Raw genomic sequence first — 18,309 nt, forward strand, 5'->3', positions numbered from 1 at the left:
GAAAAACTCAACTTAGAATCCCACTAACTCATTTTCCTAAACACCCACATAACTCAACTCGGGGATCTGTCGCTAACTCATCTTTGCAAAACACTCCCAAATTCTCAACTCTGTGTTTTCTAATCCATTTCCATAAACACACACAAAACTCAACTCTCTGACTTTTCTCTCCCTGTTCACTCACTTTTTGTTCATCTCCTTTTCTGTACCGCTTACATATGTCAATTTCGCCCTAGTTTTCTGTTTAACCAATCTTACTCATTTTATCAACTTTCTCTCTCTTCTTATTCGCTAATTTTAATTTTCTCCTGATTCCTTGTTGCTCGATCTAACTTCTTATTTTAAGAAATTTGTAAACTTTCTCAGGTTGTCAGTACCTTTGAAGTCAGCCGCTAATAGTTATACTGTAGCAGACTAATTTCCCACGATCTAAAAACTTGCCATCACCGACAGCCAGAGCCAGACTTCCATCTAATTCCCAGCATTTGTTCCGTTTTTACCACCTTATTATCCTCTTCAGATGTCACTGATTAAAGAAATGTCCCGACAACACATGGTCCACCGCGCTATTGTTTACCAGAGTTGATCCTTTTACTAATAGCAGTTGCTACTGGTTTCTATTGTTTGGTTGCTGTGTGAGCTGGGAGTCGGAGTGTACCTAGCTTGCTAATTGCTTTTCACTTACCGCTCCCCTTGTATAGACGTTGTCTAATTTAATCCCTTGGCTGATCTTAGTAATATTCTTGATGTATGGTTTCGTTCCTCCATATTGCTTTATTATAAGTTTTACTTTAAATAAATCTCCCTCTTCCACAAAATATTATATTTGTAAGATTTTACATCTTACAATTTGCAACCTTTATACAACAGTTTTGGTAAACACGACAATTATGGCTGAAATGTTATCACCAGAAGCCCTTAATTTGCTTCAGTTTATCATTTTAAATGGAAAAGAAACTGAAAAGTTCACCAAGTGCAAACTACAATTACAATTTTAAAGGGTGATGCACTTTCTTTGAACACCAGTGTATGTTTGAAACGAAAGTTTCAAAATTCGTTTCGTAAGAAGACAGAGACCACACGTGATTCTCATTTGTTAACGCCGACATTAGTTGTACTGTTACAGTGGATATTCTTCACCAGTTTGCCGATTACTGTTTCATCTTATTTAATAATAATAAGATTCTTTATTACTTAAATTATGTACATTCGTGATTCCGTACATAGATAACCAGAATCTACCACGAGTAATTACAGACCAGTTAGTTTAACTTCTGTTCCGTGTGAAATAATGGAGTCACTGGTTAAAGATGCATTGCAGGATCATCTAGACAAGACTGCAGCAATAATTCAGATACAGCATGGGTTTGTTAAGGGAAAGTCTTGTCTGACAAATTTGATTGGATATTGTGATGTGGTTACAAAGGAACTGGATACAAAAAATAATTTTGATATCATATACTTGGATTTCAGGAAAGCTTTTGACACCGTTGCGCATGGAAGACTGTACAAATTGGAGCAGAATTTTAAGGGTAAGTTGCTACAATGGATAAAAGAACGGTTGAGTGGGAGAAGACAGAGGGTGGTAATCAATGGGTGCTGCTCTTCGTGGACTAATGTTATTAATGGAGTCCCACAGAGTTCGGTGTTGGGCCCACTGTTGTTTTGTATATTTATCAATGATATTGATGAAGGTATATCAGGCGTAGTGTCAAAGTTTGCAGATGATACAAAGGTTGGCAGGGTTGTTAATGACAGTAATGGAGTGTGCTACTGCAACAGGATCTAGAAAATTTGGGCAGATGGGCTGAGAAGTGGCAACTGAAATTTAACATTGATAAATGCAAAGTACTGCATATGGGTACAAGTAACCCCAGTTAATTCCTGGAACAAACGTAGAAAATGAAAAAGACCTGGGAGTAATTGTGCAGTCAGATATGAAGTTTTCTGAGCAATGCAGACAGGCTGCCAGGGCAGGTCATGGGGTTTTGTCAATGATATACAGGAATTTTGCTAGCAGAGAAAAGGAGGTAATTGTCCCTCTGTATAAGGCAATGGTCAGGCCACACCTTGAGTACTGCGTACAGGTTTGGAGGCCTCATTTTAGGAAGGATGTAGATTTGCTTGAGCGTGTACAGAGAACGGCAACAAGATTGGTGAGGGGATTGAAGGGATCCTCTTACCAAGAGAGGCTTAAGTTCTGAAATTGCAACAGCTGGAGACTAGGGACCTGCGAGGTGATCTGATTGAGGTGTATAAGGCCTTGAATGGGTTGAGCACGCTGAATTCTGATGGGATTCTTTCACTTGTTCAGATTACGAACCTAAGGGGGCATAAATTCAAATTGAGGAAAGACAAATGCAGAATAGATGTGCGGAAATTTGCCTTTAGCCAGCGGGTGGTTAATTCCTGGAACAAACTTATTATTATTATTATTATTATTATTAGCCATATGGTGCAAGGAAGCCTGAGGCTTATGCTGCACCAGCCAAAAAAACTAAAAAAATTTCTGAACTACCCCAAGAGAGAGAGAGAGAGAGAGAGAGAGAGAGAGAGAGAGAGAGAGAGAGAGAGAGAGAGAGAGAATAAAAGGGAATCACCAAGGAAGAGAAGAATGATGATATCCAGCTTAGGACCCTGGGTGTGCCAAGCCCACACTCACCAGATGTGAGCCCCTGGGGTTAATTTACATCTATCGTTGTGGAAGTTGATAGGATAAATAAATTTAAGGAGGAACTGGACAAACATTTAGAGGGAATTGTTTTGTACTTTTTTTTTTTTTTTTTTTTTTTTGGCTGATGCTGCATAAGCTCGTACCCTTACTTTCTTGCATCACATGCCACTATACTACTACTATCAATAATTTCTCTTCTAGTGAACAAACTTGTATTTCGTTAACTAATGAAACAGTCCTAAAATAGAAGTAATATTTACAATAAATATAAGGTTCAGAACTGAGCTTTCTGATTCTCATCATAACATAGTTCATCCCACTTCGGAAACATATCTTTTCCCATTTCAATACAACACTTCGCCTTTATTTCTTTGTTGGAGTAGACTTTTATTGATGTGTTCTACAAGGGAGGCCTCCTTTCCACCTCACAAATATACTCCTCTGTGTCAAACATCGTCTTCCCCAAAGTAAATTAAAAAAAACCAGTTAAGGCCAATCACCCCATGCACGGGCAGAATGTTTCTTTAGTCCAGAGGCGTTCTAAAAAAACCCTCAAAACTCTGGTCATCATTCCCCTCCCCCTTACGATACCTGGACCTGGTCGCCATGCCCCCCCCCCCTTAGGATGAAACCTGGATACGCCGCTCTTCAAGCGCACGTCTAGTATAGCCCTTACTGATACTGAGTGAGGCGGTGCGCGTAGGAGTGTGCTGTGCACACTCACGGTGCAGCAAAGGTCATTGTTGAAGTGTCAGATAAAAACTTAGTGAGTTAGCACACTGTTTGTTGCTACGATCACAGCAGTCGATCAAATATTTCCGAAGATAATTAAAAGGCAAATCACGGACACCTTTTTCGATGACCCTGTATTTTCAATTATTTATTTCATCGCTTCTATCTGGTCACCTCAACCTGAAACTTCAGTTTTTATGTAATCTTTGAGTTTTTGAGTTTTTATGAGTTTTTATCCTCAAGTGAGGATTTATTATTACATAAGTGCATACAGATGCTGTAATATAATATAAATCCATAACATTAGAGGGATGGTTTCGTGGTAGTCGTAAAGTGTATAACTTTGAGATCAAATATGGAAAGAGTTCACAAACTATCATAGGTGTACAAAATTTAAGGACCAGTAAGGTTTTCAACTGAAGCCAGAGCTGGATTTTGGTGTTCGTAGGCCCTAGGCATTTTTATTCCAAAATGTGCTAAAAAAAAAGGGGGTCAAATATTTCTTCTATTTTAACACTTTGACTACGAATCACGTCAATTAACGTGACTCAAGTTCCAACTATAATAAATGATAAACCACCTCAATTGACGGAGCAACCATCACTTCGATTCTTCTTGTTTGGAGATGGATAGCGTATGCTTATTAAATTAAAGCTCTTAGAGTCGATTGCTCTTAGAGTCTAATGGAAAATCCAGCCCTGCCTGTAGCTTCTCATAGGAGTGGCCTGGATATGGGAAAAGCATACCAAAGGAACCTCGTGAGGTACAGAAATGAAGGAAATAACACCGACACAACAACGAAAACAAAACGGTACAGAGGGACTTTATTCAATAATGGCAACATAGCACTGGCTGCCATGATACAGATGCATCACTGCCAAAGATATAACAAAGGGAAGAGATGGTCCTCAGTAGGAGATATGGCCACCCCTAATGTCGATGCAGGCTTTGCACTGCCTGTCCATACTTAGAACAATGTTGTTGATAAACATCGTCCGTTCCTCTGTCAGCGGCATCTTCAGCTGGTGAACATTTTCTGGTGGGTGTGGACGTGCCGCTAGGCGTCTCCCCAAAGCGTCCCTTATGTGTTCGATGGCATTTAGATCGGTGGAACGGCAGGGCAATCCATACGAACAATATCCTCACTTTCCAAAAGCATATCACAGCTGCAGTGCGATGAGGTGTGGCGTTATCATCCATAAACACGAACTCGGGGCCAGTGACACCTCGGCACAGATGCACATGGGGAAGGATTGCCTCAGTACAGTAGCGTGCACCGGTTACAGTACCGCCTTCCAGTATCTGGAGTTGTGTACGTCCATCCAAGGTGACGCGTCCCCAGACGAGAACACCTATTTTTTTTATTTATTTATTTATTTATTTATTTTTTTGTGTTTTTGTATGGGCGGCTCCTAGAACAGAAGTTGAACTCCGCCTCGTTGCTCTGTTCAGTTTTTACAGACTCTGTCAAGGTAAGGCCGGTGTGTGTCTCGTAAAAATAAAAATAAATAATTTTTTTTTTTTTTTCCCCAAACCAAATCCACACAGAAATATCCCAGGTTGGATGAAGATAGATGAAAAGGAAGGCGAGAGAGAGAGAGAGAGAGAGAGAGAGAGAGAGAGAGAGAGAGAGAGAGAGAGAGAGAGAGAGAAGCTTTTCATCCCGCACGGGAGAAAGTGATAGGAAAGAAAAACTGTGTTTGTGAGCTTATGTGTGTGTCCTGTAGCGTGATGTTGTGTTTTGGCCTTTTGGCTACCTGGAAACAGTGATCACCTGGACGACCTTCCTCCAGGTACTTGTCCCCAGCAGAAGGAGGGCAAGGCCTCCACTACTATCTGCACGCCCTCCTCCCTGGAGAAAGAGTCCCCAGGGAAGAAAGAAAAACTTGTATAAGATGAAGAGAGGGAAGGAGTAAAGAGGAGAAGGACTGTTCCGGCCCAGGGAAGTCCCAATCCAGGATGGATAGCTAGAACAACAACGCAAACAAAAAAAAAAAAAAAAAAAAAAATAATAATAATAATTTAAAAAAAAAATAAATAAAATAAACGTATAGTGTGAGAGAGGAGCTTTCCTGGTCTGGGGAGCCCCAGCCCAGGTCAGAACGCGAAAAAAAAAAAATAAATAAATAAATAAAAAATAAAAAAAAGTTTAAATCCCACAACCTGGTCAAAGAAAGGAATAGAGCGTGAGCCAGGATGTCAGCAAGTAGAATGATGGGGAAAATAAAAAAAGAAAAGAAAGGGATTTTTTTTTTTTTTTAAATAATTATCCCACACGGGGTGGATAGGAAAAGGCTATCAGGAGAGTGCTAGGGCTACTAATGCTAGCAGATTATGAGAAGAGAGAGAGAAAAAATAAATAAATAAAAAATAATAAAAATAAATAACTAGTTATTGAATTGCAGAAGCTTCTAGGATGATCCTCCTTCTACGCTTGAATACCTCTGCCGCAAAGTGCTGTAGTGCACCTAAGTTCCTTTTGGAATGGACCAGGAGTTCTACTTGGTCAGGAGAAAATCCCGAAATTGCTGCCTGGAGTTGTTGTCTATGGTCCTTGTAGATAGTATATTCAAAGAGTAGATGTTCCCAACCCTCGACAGACCCACAGAAACAGAGATCGGTATTTAGTAGACCTAGTTGGTGGAGTTTCTGGTTGAGAGATCCATGTCCAGTGACCAGAAAGGAGGTTTCCGTGCTGATTGAGAACCACTTGTTGACCGCTTTGCTGGTTGCGAATGTGACATCCGGTATAAATGTTCTCGTAACAATACCTTTTGTGGTCGTGTCCCATCTTGTCTGCCAGAAATTGATTAGTTCGTTATAGCAACGAGCTCTTTCCTGTTTGGTATCACTGTCCAGGTTGAGTTCAATGTCCAGTATTTCAGTTGGGATTCTTTTCTTCAGGCGGTAGGCGAGTCCTGTGTAGATAAGGAATAGATCCAGGGGGATGTTTCCAGATATTACTTGCAATGCTGCAGTTGACACAGTTCTACAAGCGCGATGGGTAGCACACCTAGACGGCCATATCGATCCCTTTCAGTGATATTTGCGGGGTGATAGCGTGTGCCAACCTCTCGCCAGATTAGCTGACGTCCAGAATCGCTGCTGAGACTGAATCTACTCTCATCAGTAAAGAGTACCTTAAGTAAAGATTTTGTGGTTGTAACCTTTAGAAATAGTGTTGGTCCTTAAATTTGCACACCATTGTACTTTTTTGTATGGAGGGATGTAACAAAGTTTAAAAAGTCTGCGGATGAAAAAGCTGTAATGTATCCTAATATACTATCCTGTAGTGTTCCAGTGCCACACAACGAATGCCTACCAATTTCCAATCTATCTTCCAAAGAGAGAGAGAGAGAGAGAGAGAGAGAGAGAGAGAGAGAGAGAGAACGAGAACAATCTTTGGAATTAGAAGGTGAATCTGGTTAAAAATCCAACAGTTAATTTGCGGGGCGACTCTCTTTCTGCTGTCTGGCTAATGCAATTAGTGTTAATATTAATAGTGGAAAGTGATGCAAGAAAGCAAATTTATATAGCATCAACAAAAAAAAAAAAAAAAAAAAAAATCCATTCCCTCTAATAGTTTGTCTAGTTCTTTCTTGAATATATTTAAAATACCTACTTCCACAAGAAGGGATGAAAGTTTGTCTCAGCAAGCAACCACCCGTTCGCTGAAGACAAACTTCTGCACAACTGTTTTACAACCATCCTTCCTCATTTTGAATTTATGTCCCCTGCTGAATTTTGCAGAACTGAAGCCTTATTTCGTAAGAGCACCGCTTTGTTCCCTCTCACCAATCTCGTTTCCCTTCTCTATACTCGTTCCAGCAGCTCCAAATCTTTCTTAAAATGAGGCCTCCAGACCTGCATGCAGTACTCAAGGTGTGCCCCTGACCATTGACTTATACAATTGATTAATCACGTCCTTGTTCCTGCTAGCAAAAGTCCTGTATATCATTGACAAAACCCTATGAGCTGTCCTGGCAGCTTGTCTGCACTGCACAGAACTTCATATCTGACTGAAATGAAAAGAACCCGAGGTTCTTTTCATTTTCCATTTCCCTAAGTGTAGTACTACACAGTTGATACGTTCCTCTGGGATTACTGCTACCAATATGTCTGCTACATGACAAACCCACTGTCCCTGCTGTTCTCAGGGGACCTAGATTATTTTTTCGTTCTATTCTGTACCGTTTACTCGTCATTGTGCATGCTAAATACTGTATATGCCCTCTTAACTGGTACTGCCATCTGATCAGTTAATTCCAGAGGTCACTTTTTAGGTGACGTAATTAAGCACTTCCAAGGGCCGTGGTGTCTCAGTATATGTCACTGATAGTACACTGGTGTGCAAAACTTAAGGACCAGTCGGGTTTTCACCTGTAGTTTCTCATTGAAGTGGCTTGAATATGGGAAAAGCATACCAAAGGAACCTCGTGAGGTACATAAATGACGAAGAAAACAACACCGACACAACAACGGAAACAAAACGGTACAGACGGACTTTATTCAAAAATGGCAACATAGCACTGGCTGCCATTATACAGGTGCATCACTGTCAAAGATGGAACAAAGGGAAGAGGTGGTCCTCAGTCGGGTGGTCATTAGGGTGGTCCCTAATGTCGATGCAGGCTTTCCACCGCCTGTCCGTACTTAGAACAATGTTGTTGATAAGTTCTTGTGGTAACATCGTCCATTCCTCTGTCAGTGCCATCTTCAGCTGGTGAACATTTTCTGGTGGGTGTGGACGTGCCGCTAGGCGTCTTCCCAGAGCGTCCCATATGTGTTCGATGGGATTTAGATCGGTGGAACGGCAGGCCAATCCATACGAACAATATCTTCACTTTCCAAAAGCATATCAACAGCTGCAATGCGATGGGGTGTGACATCATCTATAAACACGAACTCGGGGCCAATGGCACCTCGGAACAGACCCACATGGGGAAGGATTACCTCAGTACAGTAGCATGCACCAGTTACAGTACCGCCTTCCAGTATCTGGAGTTGTGTACGTCCATCCAAGATGACGCCTCCCTAGACGAGAACACTTAGACGGCCATATCGATCCCTTTCAGTAATGTTTACGGGGTGATACCGTTGCCAACCTCTCGCCAGATTAGCTGACGTCCAGAATCGCTGCTGAAACTAAATCTACTGTCATCAGTAAAGAGTACCTTACCCCATTGCGCTGCTGTCCAGCCCTTGTGTTCGATGCACCACTGTAAACGATGTCTCCGATGGGCAGATGTTAAAAGGACACAGCGTACTGGCCGTCGGGCAAACAGTCCACCTTTGTGGAGTCGCCTGGCCACAGTAAACCGCGATATCCCGGGGGCTCACATCTGGTGAGTATGGGCTTGGCACACCCAGGGTCCTGAGCTGGATATCGTCATTCTTCTCTTTATTGGTGATTCCCTTCTACTTTTGACTCTTTCTCTCTCTCTCTCTCCAGGGTTACTCGGGAACTTTTTTTTTTTTCCTGGTGCAGCATAAGCCTCAGGCTTCCTTGCATCATATGGATATTAATAATAATAATAATAATCCCTCGTCCCGTGCAACTGATTGCAATGGATCTCGCTGTCTGGTATCGGCCCCTCTTGGCAAAACCGCGATATCCTGCGTTCTGTGCAACTGATTGCAGTGGATCCCGCTGTCTGGTATCGGTCTCTCTTGGCCTGTAGGAGTATATAACGGTCATCATCGGGCGTTGTTTTTCGTGGACGACCACCACTGGTCCTTCGAACAGCTGTACCTGTCGTTCTGAAGGCCGACCACGCACGTGAGGCGATGCTATGGGCAATACCGAACTCTGCAGCCACACTCCTCGCACTTCGACCTTCCTTGAGCTTCCCAATTATTAAACCCCGGGTAAAGTCATCCAGATTTTGTCTACTTGCCATTTCGTTGTCTGTAGCATTGTATGAAACCAATCGAACGTCTGTAATAATCGTGCTCACCATTCGGTAATTTGCACATAACTGCTGAACTGCTGCTTTTATCTGTTTATGTGAACTCTCTCATCACGATTCAAATTTTTGCATATGCACCAACTTTATACTGAATGGCCACAGTTATGCAAATCGCCACAGGCTGTTTCGTGTGATTTTGTGGTTGTAACCTTTAGAAATAGTGTTGGTCCTTAAGTTTTGCACACCAGTGTATATGTACTATATACGCAACTATATTATTTATCCATTCCATTTTAATTAAATTCACATTTATTTGCATAATTAATTATTTTAATTAAATCCAATATGCAGTATATATGTGGCGGGGAAAAGAACTACTGTATCCTGGAGAGTGAATAATAGACAAGTACTACCGTATACACACACTGGCCGAAAAAAATATACGAATCTTTGTATTAAAACAGTCACAGACAGAAGAAATGCAAATAAATGCGAATAGATGGAAAGAAACCTATGACGTGCGTTGATGACGTGTTGCTTCTTTGAGTATAAAGACTGCACATGCTGTTGGACTGCAGTAATCTGAAGCCAGAATGTGGGGAAAAAACGCGTTATCTATCAGACATTGAAAAAAGGTCTTATCATGGATGCACGTTTAGCAGGAGCCACGATTCAAGGAACAAAAGATATAATTGGTTCTTCTAAAGCATCCGTCTCAAAGGTTTTTAATGACTGGAAAGTAAGCTGTTCTTCCAAATCTCAAAATCGTAAATGTTGCAGGAAAACGATACTTCAAGTGGGAAGCCATCGTACTCTAAGGAGGACTATACGGAAACAGGATATGCCATATATTGCTCTGGACTTTTTCTTATTTCTCTGAAACAGGTGGCTGCCTATTCGGAAGCCACTTGTTTCAGAGAAAAACAAAACAGCAATGTTACCGAGAACGTCGTAATTAGACAGTGGAACAATGGAAGAAGTCGTATGGTCAGTCCAATCACGATACTTTGTTTTGCACTGCTGATAGGCAGATTGTGGCGAGAACCACCCGCAGTGATGGAGCCTGCATGCCTTGGTACGACAGCCAAGCATCTGGAGGTGGTATCATGATATGGATTGTTTTGTTGGCACAAACATAGTCCATTGATGCCAGTGGAGAATCGAATGTCATCCAGGGAGTTCATGAATTTTTTATCAGATTTGTTGCACCTTGCACTGTTACACTTTAATACCGAAAGTGATGGTCACTTAATGGATGACATTACAACAGCGCATCGTGAAAAAATGGTTCTGAGAACATGACACGGATTTCCACCATCCTTTTGACCTCCACATTCATCTGATCTCAATCCTATTGAGATCAGATGAATGCTGGAGAGAGCTATTAGGCAACGAAGGCCTCTTCCTTCAACTTTGTCCTAGCTACGCGGTATTTTGCTGGAAGAACGGTTTCAATTAGACCAAAACGATCTAAAACACATTATAGAATATATATAATTATATATGTATTCTACAAGACACCGCACACGTACTGTTATTATAAACAAAGTCGGCCCGATTCGCTACTGAATAAAGGTTCATATTTTTTTGGGCAAAGTGTGTGTGTGTGTCAGAGGCGGAACTTTAAATTCTGTCACCCATCAGATTGTTGAACGGACCTAAAATGATCTTTAACAACTATATAAAAGCAGCGATCAGGCCCCTAAGTCCTCGGGTTTCTCTGCGGTGGTTGATCAGGTGGTATCGTAGCCTCGCTTCCGTTGTGTGTGTGTGACATTCCAGAAGTATATTTTAACTAGTGGCCTTTAACATTTAAACTAACACGGTGCCATCTTGTAGCCTCTAATATAGCAGTGTGTGTAATAAAAGAACATGTCGTTCTTGCTATTTTCTCATTGTGAAATATTTTGACTAGTTAGGTTGCCATTACTTCCATATAAATCAAATCAATACGGAATTATATCCACTTGCGTTTATCTACTAGATACTTGTCGCGGATTATACCCTAAGCTTAAGGTATATCGTAGGTTCAAGGCCAGCGTTTAGATTTATTACTGTTTGAAATGTGAATTGTTTACACTTATTTTTATGATAACATGCGATAGTGTGTCTGTGTGCATGCATGCGTGCGAGAGAGAGAGACAGACAGAATTTCTACCTCTGTACGTTGCTGACTTATCGTTGTTGTTTAGCTAAACTTTCCACTTCAAAAATTTCCCTCCTGACCTTTCTTTTACAGATCTTGGATGAAACCATTAAACTGTGTACCTCCAAAGTTCAAAAAAGCCTGGGAAAATATGAAGATTTGAAGAGCTACGGAACAGAGAAGGTAAGGAAGTACACATTGAACATCTATGTATTTCCTCACAATATTTCATGAATATTGATTAAATAATTCTATAGTCCGATGTCAGCTTTCTTATCATATACGCTCCCTCCTAAAAGTTTGGAATCACGTTTCATATTTCTTAATTTTCAAAGTTTTTATTAAAATAAGACCAACTTGTTTACCAATTTTTATTAAGGTAGAGATTCAGTATCGGGTACAGCCGCCAAAAAATTGGATTTTTCAGGTTATCGGATTTATCTTTTGTTTTCAGCCTCCATATTCATTGCTGTGCCACGTGCCATCTGCGTATCACTTCGCATCCGCCGGTCGAGGAGAGGAATTACTAATTAGGAATTACTAATCAGCCAATGAGGAGGCTCAGAAGAGGGGGAAAGTGGCCACGTCACTTTCATCAGTCGACATTTCAAAATTCATTTTGAAATGCCGAACCGCCCGCTCAAACGGGGGTCTGAGGGTTCTGCCCCCAGACCCCCGTTTAAGCGGGGGGTTCGGCCCCCTCATCCACTAGTTTAATTTCACCTTTAAATTCGAATAAGTATGATTTTTTTAAATTACGAATGTAATTAAGACCGATGATTAAACCGCAACCACGTGATATCAAAACACCACAAGTAACAAGTTTGGCACAAGGTGACACGCACTGCGTGGCACCCGTGTCAGTTGTGATCGACTCTAGACGTAAGTTGACTCCGCCCACTGGGTAGAGCCGGCTGCCTTCATTCACGGCCCTTCTGAGCCGTTCTCATTGGCTGTACCCGATACTGAAAATATTTTCAGTTATGTGTAAAAATCGATCGTTAATTATAATTATTCAATTTCAGTTATGTATAAAAATTTTTAGATTTAGATTATTCGAAAATATTCCAGAAAGATTTAGAAGATGTCTGTTTGTTGTTGTTTGGTTTTTAGGAGCATTAGCAACTAAGGCCATATTGCTCCGGGAATATGCGGTGGTCATTGCCTTGACCTTTCCGCATCCGGTGGTGACGGGCTCGAACCCCGGTCTAATCAAGAAGCGTGTGCTCCTTCCCACCTGGCTACGGAGGCGTCTTAGAAGATGTCTCAATGTGGTAGAACATTATAGAAGATTCTCGAACGTTGTAGATGATTATAGAATATTCTAGAAAGTGGGAGTATTATTTGAATATTATAAAAGGTCGTAGATGATTCTAGAATGTTTTTCAATAATATAAATTGAGGACTAAGAGTTGTAACTTATAAAATCAAACACCTATCATTCAGAAAGAGTGTTTGGTGGCATGAACTGGTTGTTGAAAAAAAGAAGTGCTATTATAATGCTATATAAAGAAAGTTAATCCATGAGAAGTATTGACAAAAAACAAGGTGTTTCATTTAATGGAGTACAAACTACCATTTGACGATTCAAGGAGACTGGCAGTAAGAAAAACCACGATCAAGACGACTGCACCTAACAACGGAAACACAGGATAAGATCATAACACTGATTTAGTAACGAATGGGCCTGGAGTACTGGGGTCCATAGTTTAATACACACATAAGTTAGTTATAAACCAGTTATACAAATATATTAACAAAAATCAGTAGCTTTCGGGACGCGTGTCCCTTTGTCAACTGACAAATTAAATACAATACGAGCTGAGTGAGGCACGTTAATCATGCATCATTGTTGTTTCGCGGACGTGTGCTGCTTTCTACGCCACTGATCATCCAGCAATAAAATGGTTGTCTCCAGGATGGGATGTAGACGTATGCCTTTCTGGCGATTTAATGCCTTTGGATTGTTTACTATGTTGAGTGACTCTAGCCATAGGCGGTGGCGAGTGCCGTGAGTGGTCTGCTATTTCGAAGTCGCGTTTGGGGTAAAGATCGTGGTTGGTGGCCCAAAAATGTTCCGCGACCGCGGACTGGTCAGTTTCGGCAAGCCGGATTTCTTAACACAGTTGACGACTTATTTGCACCTGAAATCCGAGCTGAGTTCAGTTCTACATTCACTATAAAACTTCATCTTAATATTAACAAGCATGGCTTCATGGTCATGTAACAGGCCTAAAATCCTTATTAAAACTGGAAAATCGAAAGAAATATTGTCTTGGGCTGTACTGTGGACGGATGAATCCTAATTTGAAATTTTTGGATTCAAGCGTAAAGTTTATGAAATGATTAACTGAAAAAAAAAAAATTAAAAAAAAAATGGTGCCAACCTGCAGTCAAGCAAGATTGTGGTTCCATCATGATCTGGGATTGCTTCTGTTTTTTTGGAGTGGATAACTCGTCAGAATTGAAAGAATTTTAAAGAAAAGAAGGCTATAAAAACATTCTTGAACATAACGCAATATCCTGTGGACTTCAACTTTGTGGAAGGAATTTTATTTTACAATGAGACAATGACCTGAAGCAGGGACCTTCTAGCAACTAAATAACAGGAGGATATTGTAAATTATGGTGTGGCCGCCCTAATTGTTTGACATAAGCCAATAGAACTTTTATGGGACTATCTAGACTGTGAAGTCTGCCCACCTTCACAGTTTATGGGGAACCTTGCAGATCTCTTGGAGTAATGTTAGTCAAGATTATTATTAGACTATTATAAAATTAATTGCAAGAATGCCACATCTGTGTAAGGCAGTGATAAAACCTTGTGGAAAATATTTTGATGAAAAATCATTATAGTTATTAATATTAATCATTTCAGTATTTTTTGCTGGATTTAGGTCAGGTCAGGTCCCTCTTGTGTGGACAGTTTGTTTGGTCTGCAACAGCTACTGGCGAAAAGAAAAGCAAAGAATAAAGATAACCTTCTTTGCCTTCATCGATTTAGAAAAGGCTTATGACTCCGTTCCAAGAAAGGAATTATGGAAAGCCCTTCAAAATATGTCAGTTGATCCAGAACTTATGGTACTGATTATGGAATTGTGCGATAACAGCATAGCATATATTAAAATTGGGAATACTTTTTCTAACCCAATATATCCAACAATGGGAGCTGAGACAGGGATACAGCCTATCACCGTTATTGTTTAATGTTTTCTTGGAATGTGCTTTATAAGAATGGAAAAGGAGCTGTTATGGAATGGGAGTACCAATTAACGACAGATATCTTTGGAGTCTAAATTTTGCCGATGATCAGGTTATCATTGCACAAGAAGCTTATGATTTAGATACGTGTTGAGAAAATTGCATCTTACATATGACCAATGGGGCCTCAATATCAATTTTACTAAGACAGAATACCTAAGCACAGCAGAACATCCTAATAAATTGTAAGTTTCACAGTCTATACATCTAAAACCTGTTGACTTTTTCAAATATCTTGGATGTAGATTAACTAAGGAAGCATTGGGGAAAGAGGAAGTTTACTCACGAATTCATCAAAGTAGGAAGATTCTAGGGTGGGACAACAATATCTCCTGTAGAACTAAAAAACATATTGGACAGTCATTAGTGGAACTGATGCTTTGTTACGGCTGTGAGGTGTGGACACTGAAAGAGGATGACAAAAAGAAGATTAGGGCCCTAGAGATGGACTACCTATGTCGGAGCGCTAGGGTTTCTAGGCTAGAGAGGATAGCAAACTAGGAAATAAGAAGACTTATGCATTCAAATGAAGATATTATAGAATGAATAGAAAATAGGAGGTTGAGATGGTTTGGACATCTGCTGCACATGAACGAGGCCTAAAATTATATATGAGCGGATATTACAAGAGAAGAGACGGCGAAGTCGCCCTAGAAAAACATGGAAGGAAGGTGCACTATCAGCCATGAGAAAAAGAAATTTGAAAGCTGAAGATGCCCGCATCTGGCAACTTTGGAAAATGGGAACGACAAGGCAGTGATCTGCTGTATTAAGTCGAACGTAGATAGATAGTATTTTTTGCTGTAAATTTTTCAGTGCTTAATAAAAAAAAAAAAACTTAAAATGCTTTGTAGTGTTTTTTTTTTTTTTTTTTTTTTTTTTTTATATATTAAACCTTACATTGTCGTAGCTAATTTAAAAAAAAACAAATTAACTAAAACTTTTGCCATATGTTGTGATTCCAAACTTTTAGCCTGGAGTGTAAATGGCTTTCTGAAAACTTTAACCAAAACTAAATTTGCTGTTTATGCTTTGGAACAACCACATAAGGTTAGAGGAGTTCAGAAGATAGACAGAATACAAGAATATCATGCATTTAGTAGTTATGTGAACTTGAACTGCTGTCACTCAAATGTATATACTTATCTACCCTCTCTTTTGACTGCTTGGTTAACTCCATGGTAGTGAGTTATATAAGTGAATAAATTACATATTTATTTATTTATCCAATTATCAGTATCTCAAAGTTTTGCTTCTTCATTATCTAGAATAAAAGTAGAAACCAATCAAATCAATCTGCTGTCGCTTACATTGACTTATAGATATCTGATGATGACTGTATTTATAGTTTTTCACCTCTTCAAACAACTAATTAAGTTGTTTGAAGAGGTGTTGATATTTTTCCTGGTTAAGAAAACCACCACTGTTCAAAAGAGATTAAGAACCCTTTAGGGCTGTAGTCAGTGGGGAATGCCAGGGGAGGCTGAGACTCTCCCAAGCCAGCATCCAAATACCTTGAAGTGAAGACTGGCTGCTGTATTTTCTGGACTGAGGAGATGTATGCGTGTGATTAAAAGTGTCGTTGGTCTTTGTTTCATAAAAATTGTAGCTCATCATAGTTTGTTTAGCTTACAGTGGATTGTTTGCATTTCTTATACATCTATTTCTTTTAGAAACTTATCAAAACTGGAGTTCCTTATTAAATCAACTAGACTAATTTAGAACTTTGTTCTAAAGTAATCTAGTCACTTACTGTCCTTAATTACAATCGTTAACATATATAGACTTTTCTGTGGACTTATACAGTATGCGAGTAAGATGGTGTTATAATTACTGTCCTGCCCATACCAGTTGGAAAGGCACCTCCGTAGTCAGGTGGGCAGGAGCAGCAGTTCGTAGCACATGCTTCTTGATTAGACCTGGGTTCGAGCCCGTGAGCCACCAAATATGGAGGACGCGGAAAGGTCAGGGAATGACCCACCGCATATCCCCGGAGCAATATGGCCTTAGTTGCTAATGCTCCTAAAAACCAAACAACAACAACAACAACCAGTTGGAAAAGGCTGGGTTAGAGTCCTCTCAGTGGCGCAAGGAACTTTTCGGGGTTTTTTTCACTCCATGGCTGAGTTAGTTGGTTTCAAGAGTGGATAACAAGGTTTCACCCCACCCCCAACAAATTAGGTTTTTTCATCCAGCAAAACAGGATAAATGAGATTGTTCTCAAGTGGCCTTAATATGTTTTTTTTATGCAACATACCAGTTACACATTGTTACACATACTTGTATTTATTAGCAACCTCAAGAACAGGGTCTCTGCAAGCAATTGAGAGAGTTATGTACAGCCAGTGCCCTCTAGATACAGGAAAAAAAAAACAAATAATGGAGTAAACTCTACTGCTCTCTACTTGAGATTGACTGAGTGGTTCCCAATGGGGATTCCATCACATGGAATCCCCTTTGGGAATGGGGATACCCATTGGAGATTTAATGGAGGTTTGTTACACCAATATCGCTGCCACTTTTGTAAACTAGCCAAGTCATATCAAGTTCAGAGATCTTACTACCATTGCTTGTTTAAAATAAACATAATTATATTACTGTATATGAAATTTATTTCATTTATGTTTTTTTTTTATTATTTTACAGAGAGGGGCATGTGTGCTGCCAATTTGTGAACAAGGGGCTCGTTCGAGAATAATTTCACTTAAGGGTTGTCCTTGGTTAATTAAAATTGTCTATTAAATTTTATTGAACTAATTTTTTTAATAAGGAGCTCCAGTAGTCCTGAAAATTTTAACTAGTGGCTCGCTTGAGTCCCTTCTACCACACTCCTGGATTTGTATCCCTATTTTATAGTCCAGGTATTAAAAAGACAATCTTCAGAAAGGTTACAATTTCAGTGCCTTGATCTCTCAAATTGTAAAGCTTCTATGACAAGGTGCCTTATGCTGCATTATTAATGAGTAACACTCTAAAAAGAGAAGTATAAAGAAAGAGAAGAAGGGTAATAAGTAACATTGTACTTTTCTTTTTAGAGAAGTGTTACTTATTAGTAGTGCAGCATAAGACACCTTGGCATCTCATCATAATAGCCTTACAATTTGAGAGATCAAAGCCTTTCCGAATGCATATAAGCACCATCCTCCCCAACAACAATATTTTAAAAGGCTTTGTCTTTTTAATACCCGAGCCATAAAATAGGGATGTTGCTGTTGAGTTTTAGGCACATTAGTGACTTATATTGCAGCTAATATATTTATGTCTGTAAATTGCATGTGTTCTGTGGTGGTTTTCACTGTTTTCTGGATGAAGAATCCATTTTGATGTAAAAAACCATGCGGTCCTCGCCAGAGACAAACTAAAACAACCACATCGTGAAAAAAAGTTCATAAAGGTTCCTCATATTATCGACAGGATTCAACCTTTGAGAAATTGGTGATTATATGTACTGTGCTACCCTGTGAGGGCCCAAAATAGGGTTGTAAATCCCATCATAGCTATAATGTGTTTCCAGCCAGATCTTGAGCTTGTTTAACTTGCATTTTGTATTACAAATGCGACCTCTATATTTCCTTCTCTGTCAACAA

At 39.9% G+C, this 18,309-nt stretch overlaps 1 protein-coding gene across 1 annotated transcript in view; it reads left to right on the forward strand.

Annotated features, from left to right (window-relative positions):
- Window positions 1-18,309, forward strand: part of LOC150083287 (lipid storage droplets surface-binding protein 2-like) — a 143,227-nt gene that overhangs the window by 57,635 nt on the left and 67,283 nt on the right. Inside the window, exon 4 of the mRNA XM_090378464.1 lies at window positions 11,555-11,644. Coding sequence (XP_090234590.1) covers window positions 11,555-11,644 — 90 coding nt within the window. The remainder of the gene's footprint in view (window positions 1-11,554; window positions 11,645-18,309) is intronic.

Source organism: Mastigoproctus giganteus, chromosome 7, assembly GCF_048544385.1.
Source record: "Mastigoproctus giganteus isolate SK-2022 chromosome 7, ASM4854438v1, whole genome shotgun sequence".
NCBI lineage: Eukaryota > Metazoa > Arthropoda > Arachnida > Uropygi > Thelyphonidae > Mastigoproctus > Mastigoproctus giganteus.